This window comes from Hermetia illucens, chromosome 4 (assembly GCF_905115235.1).
Source record: "Hermetia illucens chromosome 4, iHerIll2.2.curated.20191125, whole genome shotgun sequence".
Lineage (NCBI taxonomy): Eukaryota > Metazoa > Arthropoda > Insecta > Diptera > Stratiomyidae > Hermetia > Hermetia illucens.
In genome coordinates this window covers 63,362,328-63,382,834 of record NC_051852.1, presented here as the reverse complement: position 1 = coordinate 63,382,834, position 20,507 = coordinate 63,362,328, and the positions used below count along the sequence as shown (strand labels likewise).

At 40.1% G+C, this 20,507-nt stretch overlaps 1 protein-coding gene across 3 annotated transcripts in view; it reads left to right on the top strand.

The window, feature by feature from the left end:
- Window positions 1-7,838, top strand: part of LOC119656119 (dynein light chain 1, cytoplasmic) — an 81,567-nt gene extending 73,729 nt beyond the window's left edge. For all 3 annotated transcript variants that reach the window (XM_038062446.1, XM_038062444.1, XM_038062445.1), the window contains one exon: window positions 5,730-7,838. In XM_038062446.1, coding sequence (XP_037918374.1) covers window positions 5,730-5,891 — 162 coding nt within the window. In that variant the 3' untranslated portion in view covers window positions 5,892-7,838. The remainder of the gene's footprint in view (window positions 1-5,729) is intronic.
- The last annotated feature ends 12,669 nt before the right edge of the window (window positions 7,839-20,507 follow it).

Here is a 20,507-nt window from a genome sequence, read left to right as displayed (position 1 = left end):
AAGAGGGGTCGGCTCGTCGTGATCGGCTTCGCCATTTGGCTCTATCGAATGCCTGATCTGGGTGCAATCTCGAGGCTTTCAAATCCCCATGCGATCATGGGGAAAATTTCACTAGTTGAAGTACGTTACATGTGTACATGAATTGTAGTTCATGGTGTAGTATGACACATGACATGGTATTCAAAACTGCACTGAATTTCCAAACTAGACTCTCAATGATTCCAGTTATATTTGAAGCTAACCCCGCTTGCTAAAAGAATCTTGTAGTACTGCATCTCTTGCAGTACTGCTTCCAATTTATGGCTTAGGAATATCCGCAAGCAAATAACATATCTTTCTGCTTTAAGCTTGTTGGCTATTCGTTTTCTTCAATAAAGTTTTCTCAACCTCTTGAACTTGCTATTTCTGAATTTGAAGTTTATATGCAATATTCAAAATGCAGATAGACCACATTCAAAAATTAACGTTGCAATTTGTAGTTGTAGTTCAGCTATTTTGTTTAAGTCGTTCATAATTTTTGGGTTTGGCTTGCTTATTCCACATACTTGAGGCGTGCCTCCTACAATAGTACTAAATACATTTCCATTTATTATCGTTGAGTGAAAACTGAGTTTCATATTGAGGAGCAGCCATTTCAAAATAAAAAGTGTATATGCTAAACATGATTTGCTTCGAAACGGCTGGAGCTATCGTCATGAGATTTAATGATATATATGGTCTGTGAACTGCTTCCGCAACGAGTCGTATAATTTTCTGTTGGTTTTAAGGGTCTTCCCTATATATATGAAAGGGGGGAGCAAAATTTTTTTCACAAAATATGGTCGTGTGTCAACCTATTGTTGTTGCACTGCGAAAAATTGTTCTAAGAAAGGGTACGTTGAAGAAGGCGCATTAAACACATATGAGACGATACAATGAAGAAATCGACACATTCCTACGTAATACAGATTACACAAGGAAATCAAAGAAAATAACAATCCAGTGTAAGGAAATCATTGGCACAATAAAAACAAGTTGGAATATCGGAAGCTGGACGCCTCGGATATAAAGGGTTTGTGTTCACCTTGTGTTTATGCACGTTTTTCAACTCGTATACAACTAGAAGTTCATGAGTTCACTTTATATGATGATTATGGCATACATGTCACACAGTGCAATAAATTCACGTGAAATACAAACCTTTAACTTTCTATAACTTTTCAGAATTATGGTCTAATATTGTCACTCTGCCATTTTATATAGAATCAACTTAATGGGGGTTTTCGGGAGAATTTCTAAAATAGAGTAATAACTGTAAAATAACTATGCATCAAATTGCAAATGTATTGAATCTTGTCGGAGGAAATTTCATTTCCAGCTTCCTACAATGCTTTGGGGAGGCATACAATAACTATTCTCGTCCCGATAAAGAAGTGTTCTTTGGTTTTTTATCCCACCGGAAGACAAAGAGTTGTTCTATGTCAAATCAGCGTTTTGTAACAAATTAGCGCACAGCACATTGATTCATGTTTTAGCCACTAAATACCAATATATTTACCCTAGCCCGTTTGAAGTGCCAAGTCAATCGATTCCCGCAACCATTTTTGACGATTGTATGTATGATATGTTGCCAATTTTGAACTCCGTATTGGTTTATCTATAGACATACTGCTATCTATAATATTAAACTCAAGCAGGTTTTATTTAATTTTTCCACACTTTTGAACCATAAAAATGAAAAATGAAGTCGGGAAACCGGAAGCTAGACGCTTCAGGTATGAAAGGTTTTGTGTATTTTTTTATAGAGATATTTGTCCCATTAGTACGTAGCATGCAATATATGCATGTATTATGTGAGAATATCCACTTTCGGGTGATATTGATACTTGAAGTCTTGAATTTTCACCGAAGCGAGAACTTTGACCTATTATAACTTCGTTAGTAATAGTGCGATTTCCACCAAACTTGGTAGGATCATGGTCTATGTTATACCCAACATTGTGTGTTAGGATGAACTTAAGGGGGGTTAGCCGATTACTAAGAATTATAGTAATATACTATTATTACCTTTATTTGAAGGGAAAACGGTATGGAGTGTATTTCGGAGCCTAGGCACCATATGGTGGCAGCCTCTTGATTTTTTCCAGATATCCGTTAAAGGAAAGAATTACTTTCGACCCCCGCACTCGCCACCTTTCCAATAAATGCACAGTGGCTTGCACTGTACCTAGCACGTAATGTATATGCATATACAGCGAACATCGTTTATAGCGACATTGAACGGACCGACAAATTCGGTCGCTACAATCGATACATTGTTATAATCGATATTGCCCATCTGAAAGTCCTTGGCTTAATAAAAGATCTTTGAGACGTATATTTACTTACTATATTTGATTAATTTCAATATATGAGTGCATAGATATGTAAATTATAATTGAAAGAAATTTATTTGGATAGAAATTTGTTGATACTTTGCTGTCTTAACAATTTATTCTTTTTCAATTCTCAGTTCAATATTATTTAAAGCAGACGTCCAACAAATCATTGAATGCTGAAAAGGCTTTTAAGGTGTTTACTGCTTGCAAAGCACCCCGTAATGAAAGCGTTATGAATGCAAATTCGATCAAATACAAACGACAAATCTTTAAATACGAATATACTGGAATTTGAAATGATTACCTTCCTTCGAGGGCCATACAACAATTATAGCGTTCATACAATTGTTCGATACCATTTTTTATAGTACAATTTGTCTTAGCTTCAGTATATATACAGTTTTAGCGATTACCTCTTCATCGGTGCTGAATTCTCTTCCAGCGAGCATTCTCTTGAGGTCTGAAAACTGGTAAAAGTCATTGGAGCCAGATATGGAGCATACGGTGGATGCAGAAGTTATTCGAACCCCAATCCATGCAATTTTGCCATCGTTTTCATTGATGATACGGTGCATTGTCTTTATTAAAACAGAGTTTTTCTACGATTTCATCCTTCAGGCGCTCTAATAGCGCTATGTAATAGTCGCTGTTGAAGGTTTTTCCCTTCTTAAGATAGGCGATGAATATTATACCATGCGCATCCCAAAATACCACCCACCAAGCCTTGCCAGCCGAGTGTTGCGTCTGCACGCTTTGGAGTCGGTTCACCACGTGCAGTGCACTTAGATGATTTCGATAAGTGAAAATGGACGAAACTCGTTTTCACTTATCGACGCATAAATACGGGGTTTTTTTATGGGGGAAGAGCTTCAAACACTGCTCACAACCATCCACTCGTTGTTTTTGGTCGATTATGAGCTCACGCAGTCCCCTTTTTGAACAGAGCTTTCGCGTACCCAAACATTCATGCAGTATATGTCCAACACGTTCCTTTGATATCTTTAGAGACTCAGCTATCTCGATCAACATCACTTTGCGGTTATTTAGAATTATTTTTTGGAGATTTTGATGTTTTCGTCTTTGAGGCGCCGATTGTATGCACCATCCTCGGTGCTCATTTTGCCTCGTTTAAACTTAGGAAATCACTTCTCAACGGTTGATTTTCCTCGTGTAAGTCCAAATAATGTTATCAAGCTCTGCCTTCAACAGTACTTTTTTCGACAAAAAGTAATGCTTTATTAATACACGAAACTCCTCTTTATCGATTTTCTTCAAAATAACAAAAGTTGCTTTACTCAAAATGGTTTATCCCACAAACTAATAGTCCGTTAAATGTCAAATTTGTACAGGTGTTTTTAACGTCATCTATGTATTAGCCTACGAACTTTTCGGCTCACCTGGTAAGACATTGACTGCAATATTATCGAGATCATTTTCGATATTTTTTATGATCCTCATTATAAGCTGTTTTCTGTAATGACCCTTTAATGAGGTCAATGGGAGGCAAAAGACCATTTTTATTGCTTTTGTAGGCAGGGCACTGTTGTCAATATTGCTCTTTTTTTATTTACCAGCTGTCTATATTAATCGCGAATATGTTCCTCGAAAATGGCTGTAGTCATCCATATCTTTGTTTTGCTTTCACAGAAAACAATTCAACATTTTTAAAACACCGTGGCTTTCTATATTCTCCCATAATTAGGATCTCTGCCTTCTCCTTCCTGCTATTATTTGCTCCTACCAAAACCTAACTACCTACCGGTCTTTTGACAATTTATCTCCACTACATTTGAATTTGAATCTTAAAATATTTGTAAATCTGGAAAATAATCCCAATTGATCTATGTTGAAGATATCATTGTCAACGTAATTTTCACGGATCTTGGGCCAAACCACATTTGTCACTATTGGAACATCTGCTGATTCTTCACTAATCTTCCCTAGAGTGATGATATTGCGCGCACGAAAACGTTGAACTCGCGAATGGGAGCATTCAAAATCAATTTTTTGCCAATATAACGGCGAATTCTTCCTTTTTGACTCTAAAAGCGGACCTTTTATTGGAATGTTATGAACTCTTTGGTTTTTAAACCAAATTAGAAGAGCAGTTTCAATATCTTGGTATTTCGGTCATGTATTTTTCTTAAAATTTAATTTATTCTTTTGGAATTGCTCTTTGACTGCATCTTTATTTTTCCATATCTTGGAAATTATATTATGTGCAACGCCAAACTCTTTGAATATTTGAGAATTCGACTCACATGCTTCACGCCTTCAAATTATTAAATTTGGCTTCTTCGCACCAAATCTTCTGGTTACTTGTTGCTGGCTATTACAAGGACTATATTAAAACAAGATACTACGAACTCGAATCACTTTGACAGAATGCACTCACCAATTGTATGGATGTAGGCATAAATGTACTTTCTGTTTAAGGCCAATCAGCATATTCAGTAAATAGTCGTTATAATCAATATTTTTTTCGAAATAACGGAAAATTGTGTTGTAATAGCCAGTCAATTACTAAAAATCATAGTAATACACTATGAATTTTATTAGAACAGCTTCGTGTTTTTCTTTTTTTTTTTCAGATTTTGCGGTTGGTGAATAGGTTCTGAGAATGGATCAGTGAAAAAAATTATTCCTTTTCAGCGATGCTGATATTAGCCTATTTGAGGAAGATTATGATCAGAAATCAGTGTGTTGTTTATGGATTAACGCCCAGTTATCATTTTACAAGTTTTTTGTCTGCTATGGGATTCATTGATTAATTTCCGGATTGTTGCATTCAGAACCCTTCGTGGTGGAACTGAAATCATGGTTATTTGGACATTTTCTGCTTCGCTTACAAACGATTATTATAACACAATAAGCTGTGTTATTGGTATTTTATTGCAGTACCACCTTGGGTTGACATGGACTCGGAACGTTTGCACCACGTTTACCGGACAAATTGATCGCCAACGAATTGAGCGCAAACATTTTTATATACAGTTTTTCGTAGCCGTGAAGTGATAATCACTTTGAAACTGAGTGGCTTTAACGTCTTCTTCTTTTACATTCTTTATTCTCGGAAAGTTTAATTCATCGAACTGTGCTCGTAATCCTCCCGGGTTGTGGCCGGTTCAACGTCTTCGTTGAGTAGAATAGAGATAGTGGTCTTCCAAATCTTCCGAGTTTTTGTTTAGAAAATAGATACTTTTAAGAAATTTGTGTTATTCTTGTAAGGAACCTTCAAAAACTGGGAGGATATACATTTTAGCATATGTTTCAGTGCATGGCTTGTAAATTTATTGAGATTTTGGAAATTTGAGAGATAAACTTACTATTTCAGTGTTATTCGAATTTTTCTCATTTTATTTTTGTTTTTAGGATATTGCAGCATACATCAAGAAGGAGTTCGATAAAAAATATAACCCAACATGGCACTGTATCGTTGGCAGAAATTTCGGTTCATATGTAACACACGAAACTCGTCATTTTATCTATTTTTATTTAGGCCAAGTGGCAATTTTACTGTTTAAGAGCGGTTAAATTTCAGACATGTAAAGTAAAATACATCAAAAAACTTAAAGAACAATACATAGGATAACAAAATGAGATAAACACACTCAGTACCCTAACAGTTGTATATTACATAAATTATTTGTATTTCATTGGCCAGAAAAGAATCTATAGCAAATCTCAATGTAATTTAATGTGACTATGAGTCCGGAAAGATTATGAACCGATAGCAGATGTAAAAAACGTGCTCCCCAAAACCATGGATATATTGGATAAGTGAACTCAATTGAAATTGCTTCAAAACAAGAAGGCTTGAGCAGGGCTCGAATTTGAAATTAGAGACAATTGCAACTAAATTTTAAGCACACACTCAATTCCAGAACAGAATATCGAATATCAACGTAATATTCATAATTTCTTCACAATAATTCTTAAATTACAAAAGTGATAAATCAATCCAATCAAACACATTCTTCATTTGCCTTTTAATAACATCATGTTCGGTCTTTATTTTCTGTTTTATTTTGTATAACGAATTGTATACCTGTTTATTGTTTGTTCACCGGAGGACAATATTTTTTTTGCTTCTTTTAGTTTTAGAAGTTATTCTGGGATTTGCAAAATCCACTTATTGAAGGAATGGACCCTAGAAATGAGGGGGATTATGGATTGTATAACCAAAATTTATATTAAATAAATTATTGAGAAAAAAGGGCACCTCTATGAATTCTGAAATGTGAGAATATATATGTATGTTGCATGTTATCTGTTTCTGCTGTAGGTCCATTTTTACATTCGGAGTAATGAAGCGCTATTCGAATTTATCTCACGTACTGAAACTCGATGGGAAATTTTGAATCTCACTGGTGTAGATTTATACATTTAAAAATTTCCCAATATTTTGCTGCCATTCCGAATTTTTATATTGTAAATGAGAAATATTATTTATAAACAGCAGGTGAAGGAGCAAATTTCGTTGGATAATACTTTTATAGAATAAACTGTCGTTGTTTTTTGTTTCTGTTATTTGCTAGAGATATTAATTGAAAAACTGATCAAAAAGAAGATATGCTAGGAGATGGTAATTTGTTTACTGCATATTGTACCTAAGTGTGTATTATACGGAAATAGTTTAATGAGGAGAATAAAGTAAATTACGTTAAATTGAAACGAATTTCAACTGCCAGTCAGTGCACATATACACTTACACTTATTCTCTTGAAATTTTTATGAATATATCTTGAGTTAATGTGAATCAAGTGCATTGCAATTGTCGTGAATATTGTAAATCTATTATTTCATTATTTTATTTTTGTTGTGATTTTTATATAGTGACGAATATGATAAAAATCAGAAACTTGTATTTTGTTAGACTCGCTTTTACATCGTAGATCATAAATACATTTAAATGCAAATTAAGTGCATTCCTTCAATATTTCAGAAAGTAGACATAAATATCTATTTGGTTTTGTTTCCGCATATAGCCGACTTTCATTTAAAATAGACGTGTTGTCTCTTTTATATTTAAATAATTAAAGTGTATATATTGCATACGTATTTTTCTTTTAAAATGATAAATGATAAAATGATGAAAAGTAAACAAGTTGCAAATAGTTTTTGTTTTGTAATATATTCAGCAATGCAAACTGAATACGTATTCAAAAACAAACGAAAAAAGTGACGTCAAAAGTGAAAACTAATCATGAAAACAGAAACTTAATATACAGCAAAAAGCGAAAATGAAATAAGTAATTATGTACTTAAACTCAGTGATGTGCGCTGCTAATAGGTCTTCTGTTGAGAACTGCATTGACCTATCACAATTCAGGAATCAAGAAAGTCTATGCTGATTGGAAATATGCAATCTGCTGCATTGTAATAGCGATTAAGAATACTATGAATATGAATGATGAATACATTCTATTATTTTTTCTTGTCCATTTAAAAGAATAAAATGCTATAGAGTAATAAAATTAATTTCAAGTGACTTGTGGTGAAACGGTATTCGTTGAAAATTTTCTGACACGAATATGCGAATGGGATAATAAAAAGAACTGCTATATCATGCGGATGGTTTCGCAATCATATGTATTTGGGTATACGACTTTGAGACCAAGGGTGTCCACAGGATTTTCGACCACTAGATTCAAGTTCTTTGCATAGAAATTGATTTTTGACTTCACATATACATCACACTTTTGCACCCTGCGATGCATCGAACAAATTCTATGCGTTCTAACAGATCAATTGATTGTAATAATATATATATAATATTCACGATATATCCCAAGTTTCTGCTTCCCCAAATTATTTTCCACTTATTTTGATCATCACCCGAGGATGAAGTTGAATTAGCTGAACGCCCCTTTTGTGATGGCTCAAACTTCTTTCTGTCTTTCCTGGAAGAATAGGCATGCAGGGCGAGTGATTCCCGGTTTTTTCAAGAAATCGTAAAATAACAGTGATTTCCAGAAGTTGTGTATCTATCTAAGATGATCCCCTTACATTACATTTTCCGGAATAATTTATGAAGATTTTCCAGTTTTACATCGAGTAATTAAAAAAGTTGAAATTGAGGTTTATAAAGTTGATAAGACAGCTTTGTTTATTCGGGTATGAACATTTGCCTTGTCAAGAAGACGAAAATTGCTTTTACTCTTGTTATTTCTTCGGCTATATGTGTCGTCTTTAGAGTTTATTTTATAATGAAAAAAAAATAAATTTAATTTTTTAATGCCGAATAGTGGGTTGTTTATTCCTCATATACCGGTATTTCGAGGACCAGTTATTCTCTTCCTGTGAGTTTTTGTCTGACAACGGTATATGAGATATAAAAAACTCACCATTTGGCATTAAAAAATAAAATTTGTTTCTTTTTTTTTCATTTATACTATTTTTTTTCAATATTTGAAGGCGATCTTAATTAATTTTGTGTAGTGAATTTGTGATAGTGGGTAGAACAAACAGCTGCCAAGGATGTAAACATAAAATTACTTAGCGGGAGTTGCATCGCCCGGGCAAGGTGGGAATACGGTCTAATTTTTCTGGACCCTGGAAATTATGGTAGCCGTGGAATTTTTTGATTAGCTACTAACTGTACACAAATCGCAACCAACTCGGACATTGATTAATATAGTGTTAATACACTTTACCGATCGGAAGCTTATTAATCGGTATTCTGTCGCCAACGCTTACCGATTGGCTGCCATGGCGATATAAAATTTATTATAGTATAAGGAAGAGTTGATGAGATAACAAAAGAGAATTTATTATTTAATATTCAGGTCTGTTGATAAATTACGTTATCATGTAAAATATTAATAATCGTTCCGGTCGACACCCTTACGGCCTCTGCTACTTCGCGTACTTTCTTTCGTCGATCAGCGAGAATCGTGTGGACTTTTTGAATGATTTCTTTGGTAAGCACATCTGTCGGGCATCCTGGTCGCTCCTCATCAAAAACGGATGATCTGCCAAGTTCAAATTCGTTGAATCAATATCTAACTTCGCACACATCCAGAAAAAACATTGAGCACTGCGGATTCATAGATCGCGCTATCTTTCAATAATTTTAACATTCGAGGTTACAACTGTTTCGTTAAATATATATAGATTGCACAAAATAGCCGGAATCAAATGTTAAAAATAAGAGTTTTATTCGTTAACTTCGATTACAAGCTACAAATACAGTGCATTACCTTTTGATGTGTACCGTCCGCCGACGTTACAAATCGGCTAGGCTAATAGGACAGGAACAGCAAATCAAGTGTCTAGCTGGCATGAAAAGTCATTGTGTATGGTTGATTTTAGACGATCGATATTTCATCATGATTCTTCTTTTTCTTCAGCCTTTGTCCCGTTCACAAGCGGGGTCGGCTCGTCGTGATCGGCTTCGCCATTTGGCTCTATCAAATGCCTGATCTGGGTGTAATCTCGAGGCTTTCAAATCCCCATCCAGCGTATCAAGCCACCGTTGCTTAGGTCTGCCTTTTGGTCGTTTACCATCGACTTCGATGTTCAGACCAATCTTTGCAAGTGAATTCTCGTTTGCACGAATTGCGTGACCATACCATCGAAGACGCCTCTCTCGCAACTTTTCCACGATCGGTGCAACCCCATAACGATCGCGGATATCCTCGTTTCGGATGTGATCTAAACGTGTGACGCCACTAGTCCAACGTAGCATCTTCGTCTCCATTACCGCGAGACGCCGTTCATTGTCTTTTATGGTCGGCCAACACTCAGAACCATAGAGAGCGACTGGACGGACAACATTGCGGTAAATTTTAGATTTGAGACGTTCGTTGATACGTCGATCACAAAGGACACCAGTTGTGGAACGCCACTTCATCCAGGTTGCGTTAATGCGTGAAGCAATTTCATAACGCAGCTCTCCATTGGCTGATAGCGTTGACCCGAGGTATTTAAATCGCTCAGATCTGGGCAGATCACTGCCGCTGACAGTGATTGTGCCTGTTTCATGGGGATCGGTCGTCAAAAATTCAGTTTTGTTTAAATTCAATCTGAGACCGTGTTGCATGAGGCGATCATTCCATTTTTGAACAAGTTGCTGGAGATCATTTTTGCTATCAGATGCTAGGAAAACATCATCTGCATAAAGCAGTGTGTAGGGCGCTGGACGTTGGATATCCCGTGTGACGGTGTCCATAACAAGGACAAAGAGGAGTGGTGAGAGGGCACTTCCTTGATGAACTCCAACAGAGACACGAAGCGGTTTTGATACACCCGCCATACTTCGAACTTTACTTTTCGGATCGTGGTAGAGCAATTGAACCCAGCGCACGAGTTCTTCTGGCACGAAGTGTTGTCGTAAAGCATACCAGATGAGTTCGTGTGGTACACGGTCAAACGCTTTCTCTAGATCCAGAAAGGCAATGTAAAGAGGGCGATGCTTCTCACGGTGTTTCTCCATGAGTAACCGCGCAGCGTGTATTGCGTCAGTAGTTCCGCAGTTCTTGACAAATCCAGCTTGATTCACGGTTATTTCAACGATTTCGCGAATACGGTTGTCAAGAATGCGTTCAAAAATCTTCATGGTATGGGAAAGTAACCGGATCGGACGGTAATTTGAACATTCTGCTGGACTACCTTTCTTTTTCCATATTGGAACAGTGGTACTTTCTTGCCAGTCAGATGGTGTTCTTCCTTCCTGAATAACCCGGTTAAAGAATTCACTCAGCCACGGTGTTGGGTCCCAGCTCTTTGCTTTCCAGAGCTCAGATGCGATGTCGTCAGGTCCTGTTGCTTTCCCCGATTTCATTTGTTTTATTGCCTCCTCGACTTCAGTTGCGCTGACTGGTGGAACTGCTCCAAATGTCGGCAATGATTGTGGAAGTGGAGGATGAGCAAATTCTTCAGTTGAAATCTGCTCGAAGTATTCTCGCCATCTATCCGTCGCGGCTCGACGATCAGTAAGCAAAGTACCGTTCTTGTCATTAACACAACAGAAGTGTTCGATATCCTGTGTGCGTTTATCACGGCTTTTAGCAAGTCGGTACAGATCTCTCTCGCCATCCCGAGTGTCCAGTTTATCGTAAAGATTTTTGAAATGGTTCGCTCGGGTGACAGCGACCGCTTTCTTTGCTTCCCGGTTGGCATTCTTATAAATTTGCCAATTAGCAGGCGTTTTATCGTCGAGAAATTTGTGGTAGAGGCGTTTCTTTTCACGGACCTTCATTTCAACATCATCATTCCAAAGCCAAGTATCTCGGTTGATGTACCGCTTACCCGGCTTGGTGACCCCGAGGGTTGCAGAGGCCGCTTTGTGGATCGTGTCTTTCATTTGGTTCCATGATTCTTCCACATTCGTAATGGTTGGCAATCGCATGAGTGAGACCGCTTCTTCGTTCTTCTCACCAAATCGCCACCATTTAATGCGCGGCGGGCCAGTGCGTTTCTCACGCCGTTTTATCGGTGGCTTAATTCGCAGGACAGCAATCAACGGCCGATGTTGAGGTGCGATGGTCTCATAGGGAACGACTTTGCAATCAGTGACAGTGGTAAAATGTTGACGTCTTATGAGAATATAGTCGATTTGCGTTTTATTGTTCCCACTATAAAATGTGGGAAGATGAGACAATCGTTTGATGAACCATGTATTCATAAGTACAAGGTCATGGGTGTCCGCAAAATCGATTATACGCTCGCCACCTTCGTTGCGCGCTCCGAACCCCTTTCCCCCATGGCACCTGTTACCGTCTGCCTTTTCACCCACATGACCGTTAAGGTCGCCGGCAATGATTATGTAATCGTCAGCAGGCACGTGACAAGTCTTTTCATCGAGAAGTTGCCAGAAGGCATTTTTCTCGGCATCAGGTCGGCCTGTCTGTGGTGCATACGCGGTGAAGAAGTGAATAGTGCGATCAGCTGATATAATGGTGAGCTTCATCAGCCGATCATCAAATCGTTCGACTTCTTTAATGGCATCACGGAAACCCTCTGAGATGGCAATGCCAACACCATATTGAGTGTGTGGGTTACCAAAATAGAGAAGTTTGTAGCCATTTTTACCGCGTTCGCGTTCAATGTCGCAGCTTTTGGAACCAGACCATCGGGTTTCTTGCAGTGCGCAGATGTCAATGCACCTTTTCCGAAGGGCTCTTGCGAGTTCCTCGGTCTTTCCAGTTAGGGTACCAACATTTAGCGTGCAGACACGTATTTGTTTTGTTCGTTGTGTGCGGACTAACTTGCTTACGTCCTGACGCCGTCCATGTGTCAAGAACCCTTGCCCATTTCTCGACAGGACCGGGGCCCGTCCTGCCGCGTCGACTGAGGTGGACGCCCTAGCATTTCTCCGAGGCCTGTGACTTAATCCGATCATCATGTTTGTAACGACATTCTATGCATTTTCTTGGTCGACCTGTCGCGGGGCCTGTCACCAAGAGAGATCAGGTAGGATTTAGCATAGTGGAATAACTCCAACTAAACTCTATTTATCTCTTTCCCTGATCTCAGCATTTTATTTTTGTTTTACTGAGGATAGTACAGAGTACGTTGCCTCAAACCCTCCTCCTTTACCTGGGCTTGGGACCAGCATACTATGTTAATAGCATGGCGGAGTTGATATTTCATCATGATTGATGGGCTGAAAATTAAATTTTTTTAACAAAATCTGTCAGACTGGTTGCACTGATGATAATTTGAGTGTAGTGCAGTTGTCACTGGCTTGTTAATCGAAACATGACTTCTGAATTGTTCGGATTTTTAAACACACGCAAAAAAAATGTTTCGAGCGACATGCATATTTTATTTTATTAAATTCATACAATTAAATGCCATTATGATTGCACATACCTTCAGTTTAAATTAAATTTTTATGAATGGACGGGACTAATGCAAGTGAGATTAATAATTAGCACTTTCAAAGCAAATAGTGCCTTCCGCTGTTCTCAAAATGAACACATTCAAAAGTAGCAGCCGATAACGAAAAGCGCCTTCAAATCACAAATGGTGTAATCTGCCATTAGAACGAACCTTGCCGACGTGGAGCGAACTTTGCCGACCTGAAATCTTCATTGAACATTGAAGCTGCGTGCGGATTGTAGCTTCTTTCGTCCGCATTCTGCACGCATTTTGCTTTTAAAGAAAATTCTTTTTTTTTTTACAAAAAGAAATATCACAACGGAGCCAATTAATAAAATATATATAATATGCATAGACAGATACTTTAATATTGATTATATATGATGAACAAATATTCCAATTACAAAATCGCACGTATTTCCCCGAAATTTGGAAGTTCAAAATAGAGTCCGCTGCGGATACGTTCTATCACCGATATATTTTCTTGCCGTTGTCAGTGACGTCCTTCACGCTTCTTTAGCTGGAGAACGTTGAAGAGCTCAATGGATACTGTCATCTTTTCTGAAACCACGTGACTACCCTGATGGTATTTCCTTGCTTTCTCACCGAATCATGAACCCTATTCAAATGCCTGCGGATTTGGAGAAGGAAGCAAGTAGGGTCAAATTGAAGATAAATACGAAAAAACCAAGGGCGCTCGTCCTGTTCGTTTTAATGTGCGGAATATTAAGGACACCAGCACAAGGTTCTCAGTCCGATTAGTCAGTGCGCTCTTCCCGGTTCAGTACGTCGTCGGACTACCAACTAAACACTTCCCCCATCGTCAGAGAGTTAGCCTGGAACCGTTTGCCACATTACTTCGGGCTGGCTAACTACCCCGCCTTGCGGAGCCTTCAAATCAGGGAATTCCTTTCACCATCCTGCCATCCGGCTTCTCACTAGTCGAACTCTATCTTATTAGCAACGAGAAAGACCCGAACGAAATGGGTAACACGGCTCCATCTGTCAGCACTCCTCAGCATCTCTTCGACAATGTTGTCTGGGGAGACCCTCTGTGTTTGAATAGAGCTGCTGACGAACCCCATCCCACCTTCCATAAGAAAAAAAGTGTGATGGGGTCGTCCACAACTCAATTGCAAAACACAATCCGGAGATCACGCCATTCCAATCTTGCGCAGGTGAGACTGAAAACCTCCACACCAACCCAAAAATGGGGTAAGGAAATAATCAGTCTCACCATGCTTCCTATTCAGCCACGCACCTAAGTTTCCGATGAACCGCGCAGTCCATCTACCTCTAGTTTCATTTTGCCAAGAGAGCTGCCACTCGTCTAGGGTGCGTTGCGATTCTTCACCAGCAACAACATCCCTTGGCTCATCTCCCTTGCGCTTGTATATAGCTTGACGCTCCTTAGCAAGAAGGGCAACGGGGATCACTCCCGCAATCATCATCACGGCCGGTTCAAAGACAGTGCGGTACGCAGACGCCACCCGTAAAGCTCCCCGTCTCTGTACTTGCGCGAGACGTCTACGATATACCTCCTTGCCAACAGCGTCAGCCTATACCTCTGCGGCGTAGAGCAGGACAAACTGCGTTGAACTCATCAGGAGATGTCGCCTGCTAGACGTAGACCCCCAATGTTTGCCATCAGCCTACTTAACGTCGAAACTTCACTTCCAGCCTTGTTCGCTGCTGCTTTGATCTGCTCAAAAAAGCTCATCTTTGGGTCAAGAGTCAGCTTGAGGTACTTTACCGCTGGTTTTGACTCGATTATCGCCGAACGATATGGGACTCACGGTCGGAATTCTCTTTTTAGTCAGGATGACTACTTCGGTTTTTTTCCAGTGCAAGGTTGAAACCATGAGTAGTCATCCATCCGCTTACTCGTTGCATCAATATGCCGAGTTTGCTTTACGCCTGTTCAGCAACAAGCGCCGCGAAATCATCTGCATAGCCGACCAGGCGCGATTCGAGTTTAAGTAGACTATCATAGGTAGCGTTCCAGAGGTCCGTACCTAGGATAGATCGCTCTGCTACCCCCGAAGTGACCTCCGTCCTCCTCTGACCCTCTAGGGATTCATAGAGCAGGGAGTGGTTCCTCAGATAGTCCCTCAATATCCGTAAGAGACGTGGAAAGTATTGTCTAGTGCGCCTAGAATGTCTTTCCATCTTACGGAATTAAAGGCGTTTCTGACGTCAAGCGTTACGAGGGGCACCACCCGTCAGATCGGCGGCTATGTGCCTCCGCTTGTGGAACGGCGTCCACGATTTGCATGACAGCATCAACTGTTGATCGCCCTGCTCTAAAACCAAACTGCCAGGGAGATAAATCTCAGGCAGCGCGTATCGCTTCAGCGAGTCTACTTTTGATGAACTTTTCCAGCAGTGTCAAGTATACATAGTGGGCGGTATGAAGAGGGCAACTCGGGGTCGCCTTTCCCTTTGTGGATCAGTGCAAGCCTCGCCACCTTCCAACGAGCAGGGAAATGCGTCGAGCAGTAGGTTTTGCCCATGCTGGAATACCAGTTTGTATACCTCTGCTGGAATACTATCGGGTCCTGGCGTCTTCTTGCTTTTCATAGAGAGGACTGTCTGTTCCAACTCTTTTATAGAGAAAACGAGGTGCGCAGCGAATAGTGCCCTTACAATGCGGTCCATCTGCTCGGCCTTCAGTGAACAGGGTTTCCGCAGAGCCCCGATATTTCGGATACCAGTTTGTAACCGAGTCCCCACGGATCCCCATTCACCTCGTCGACCAGATCCTGCCAGCAACGAGCTTTGCTCTTGTTTATTGCGCTGCGGAGTTTACTTTTGACTGGTTTGTGCTCCGTCACTATGGTACATGCCTCCTCCCGGTCGCTTAGACGTTGTGTTAAGCGGCGGAGCCTGTGACACTCCTTTCAGAGCTCTGCGATTTCCACTGTCCACTAATACATAGAAGGTTTGCTACGTTTCGATGCCCTCCTGCGCATGGAGGCTCCACAGGCTCTCATTATCAGGTTCATAACTGAATTACGACAGTATCAGCTGCAACACCACCGCCCCCCGGAGTACCCTCCAATGCGGTTCCACCTGTTCCAAGAATTTTGACAAACCGGTGTTTACTTTCGCGACGTACCATGCACAGGAAGAGTGCCGGGGTAGTGCACACCGAGAGTTTGTGTCCACCACTTCGAAGGCAATGTATTGATGGTCGCTTGCCGAGAAGGTTTCCAGAACTCGCCACCCATCCACCAACGACACCAGTGATTCCGACGCGAAGGTTACGTCTGGAATGCTTCTCTCGCTGCAGGGCGCCAGAACGTTAGAGTGGATCCGATGTTTAGAACTACCAATCTTATTCTCGCCGCTATTTCCGAGAATTCGTTTCCTTCTGGAGTCTGTGCCTTTTCGTCCGCTTTCCTTTTCATTGCAGTTGTTCGCTTTACCGCCTGCCTGACCATATTTACGGCATGTTGCTCTTCTGTCAGGTCCCCGACAAGTTGCAGATATGTGCCCATAATCCAAACATCTGTATCATTTGGTTTAGGCGGCCCAGCTTCGTATCCTACACACCACCCAACCAATTTTTACTTTCCCGCTGTTTAGAAGCTTCCTTGCATATTGCTCGGCAAGTTCCACCACAGCGATTTTTTGGCCCCGGGAGTTCGGAGAGGTGATACCAATGTCGGCATTGATTACCTGGGGACATTCGCGTTTGATGGCATCTTCTACCTCCTTCTTTTCTGTGATGTAGTCAAGGTCTCGGATTTCCAGAGAACACGTGGGTTCCAGGCTGGAAACCAAAGCTTTTTCTCCCAGAAGCCCCTTGACTGCTTCACAGAACGTAACTTTATTTATTGTCTTCGGGCCTAGTTCAAATAGGACTCCACCACCCTTCGTTTTACGAATGGAAGACACTTGTCCTGCGTTATCTTCGGGTTTAATTTGTAACGGATTTCACTGAGGGCTTCCGCAAAAGTCTTGCCTTCCGTCGGCTTAATAAGCAGAGCTGGCGGTCTAGTTCTCCTTCGTCTCCATACCTGTTCGCCATTTAAATACATCTGTACATCTGGCTGGATTTGGATGTGTAATGTGGTTATCGTTGCCGTTGAGTTTGTACGCTCTATGAGTTGGGCTTAATACACTCTCAAAGTCTATGCTTGTCCTAAAAGGCGACCGAAATAGTTGTAGGCTAGCAACCAGCAAACTTTGAAAGTTTGCTGCTAGCTCACAGCTGCGACTTTTGGCTATTGAAAACGAACTATGATTGGTTTGCGCACGCTACTCGACAACGGTAGCGAGGGTCGTTAGGAGGCTGGAATGGAAAGCGGGAAAATTGGTAGTGTGCTATGTGTAAATTGCCCGGGCTCAAGTTTCTTACGGATAATCTGACATGCCTGAGGATCTTTATGAAATTTATAAAAAAAATCAAGGATGAACGGGGGAATACTTTCGAAGAAAACTAAAGAAGCCGATACTGCTCTGAATTGGAAAAAAATCAAATCTATATGGGTTTAGACTTTAAAATAATAGAATCTCAGAAAACTCATAGACAATTCAAATACAATTAAAGAAAATTAGTTTACCTTTCATATATTAAATATAAGTTTTGTAATACACTTAATGACTGATCTTGTAAATAATCTTGAGGAACATAAAAACGTGAAAATGGATGTCTTGTCTGTAGCAGACCTGTCGAAATTTCTTACTGAACAGTTATATTGAACAAAATATTTTCATATGAACGTACGCAGGATATAAAAGAAAAAAAATAATGATTTCCTACTTCTTATGACCTAAATTTTCCTTTTGATATATTAGTTCTAACACAAATCTGGACCGATGACACATAACGCTTTAATATCGAAAATTAGACAATGTGCAATGCAGGAATAAGGGTAAGTAAAGTGCAAATCTAACAAATTTCGAAATCGAAAACGGGATCGCTCTTGATTTAGAAGTAACTTCCAGCGACTCGTTTAAGTTTAAGTTCTCTGAACATCTGATTAGGGGAACAAGAGTTGGCAACAATAGAACTACCATACTTCATCATCATCAACGGCGCAACAACCGGTATCCGGTCTAGGCCTGCCTTAATAAAGAACTCCAGACATCCCGGTTTTGCGCCGAGGTCCACCAATTCGATATCCCTAAAAGCTGTCTGGCGTCCTGATCTACGCCATCGCTCCATCTTAGGCAGGGTCTGCCTCGTCTTCTTTTTCTATCATAGATATTGCCCTTATAGACTTTCCGGGTGGGATCAGCCTCATCCATACGGATTAAGTGACCCACCCACCGTAACCTATTGAGCCGGATTTTATCCACAACCAGACGGTCATGGTATCGCTCATAGATTTCGTCATTGTGTAGGCTACGGAATCGTCCATCCTGACGTAGTGGGCCAAAAATTCTTCGGAGGATTCTTCTCTCGAACGCGGCCAAGAGTTCGCAATTTTTCTTGCTAAGAACCCAAGTTTCCGAGGAATACATGAGGACTGGCAAGATCATTGTCTTGTACTACTTGTACTACCATACTTGCATTGATTATGTCTTTCGAAATACAATATAATCATCGATTCATTTTTAAAACCTACATCACGGATCATTATTCGACGACGACGTAATATACGCACTTTCCAAAGAAGTGACAACTTTGATCTAATATAACTTTGTTAGTATTAGTGCCATTTCCACCAAACTGAGTAGGGTCAAGCTCAATATTATAGTCTACATTGCTCTATACTACAGCCTGCATTGCTTTCGTGGTGCTAATATGAACTTATGGAGGAGGGGGAGTTTCCATTATTCTATTATTAACTTCATCATATTAACTTGATTTGGAGGGATATCGGTATGGAAGGTATTTCGGAGCCTAACCACCATATAGTGAAGCTGATTTTTTGACATTTTTCAGTTGGGCAGCTTCTGAGAATAACCCTGTAAAATAAATTACCACTTTCGACCCCTCGAACTCGCCGCCTTTCCAACAAATGTCAAAAGACCAGCTTCGGAAAGTACTAGTCGAGACCTTTCATTTGATACCCCACATGACTATATTTGGTGAAAAAAATTTACACCAACCTCTTACCTGTATGGGGACCTCCCCTTGAATCCGACGTAAAAGGATGTAACTCACTGTATACGTGAGCGTTCATAGTTCCTACCTATCCACCAAATTTAGTGTCAATCGCTATCGCTATCGCTAGATGGTCTCCAATAAACAAACGTGAGCACTCAGTGACAGGTAACAAATTTTTAATTTGCAAACCGGATCCATTATTCTGTTGTTTCAAATGCTTTTAAGCCTTGATCACTCGAACCTTAATTGAATTCGAGAAAATGAAATTACTATGAGTGAGTCAGATCATGCGCTATTCTTATTGATACTATACCATCATCATCAACACTAAAAGCTGTTTGGCGTCCCGACCTACGCCATCTCAGGTAGGATCTGTCTCGTTTTTTTTTCTACCATAGATATTGCCCTTATAGACTTTCCGGGTTGGATCATCCTCATCCATACGGATTAAGTGATCCACCTACCGCAACCTATTAAACCGGATTTTATCCACAACCAGACGGTCATGATATCGCTCATAAATTTCGTCGTTATGTAGGCTGCCGAATCGTCCATCCTTATGTGGGGGGCCAAAAATGCTTCGGAGGATTCTTCTCTCGAAGGCTGCCAAGAGTTAGCAGTTTTTTTGCTAAGAACCCAAGTCTCCAAGGAATACATAAGGACTGGTAAGATCATAGTCTTGTGCGTGGATTTCATCGTCATAGCTGTTATCGGTTGTGATTTTCGGCTCTAGATAGGAGAAATTTCCAACGGTCTCAAAGTTGTAGTCTCCTATCTTCATTGTTTTCGTTTGACCAGTGTTGTTGTGTTGATGTTGTTCGTTCTTTTTGGCGCTGACGTTGCCACTATGTACTTCGTCTTGCCTTCATTAATGTGCCGCCCAAGATCCCGCGCCGCCTGTTCGATCTGGATGAAGGTAGTGATACCACACGCGCTGCATAAATCATATGGCTGCAACGGGACTCCCAGCTGTTCGCAAAGCCCCTGGATGGTAGGTTCAATACTATTAGAGTCACTAACCTTAACACCGTTTATAAGGATATTTCTTTTCATGATTTCACGGAGTAACATCTCATTTTTTAACTAGATCCTCCACCTGACTTGTCTGACATAAACTGCAGTGAATGGGCAATTTCTTTCATTACCTCACATTTTTCTGCAACCACATTTTCAATTTTGGTGGTGAATTGTTGAAATAGTCTATTGAAAGTCTGTTCAGTATCACCCACACTCGTTTTTTTGTCACTTTTACACATATCACA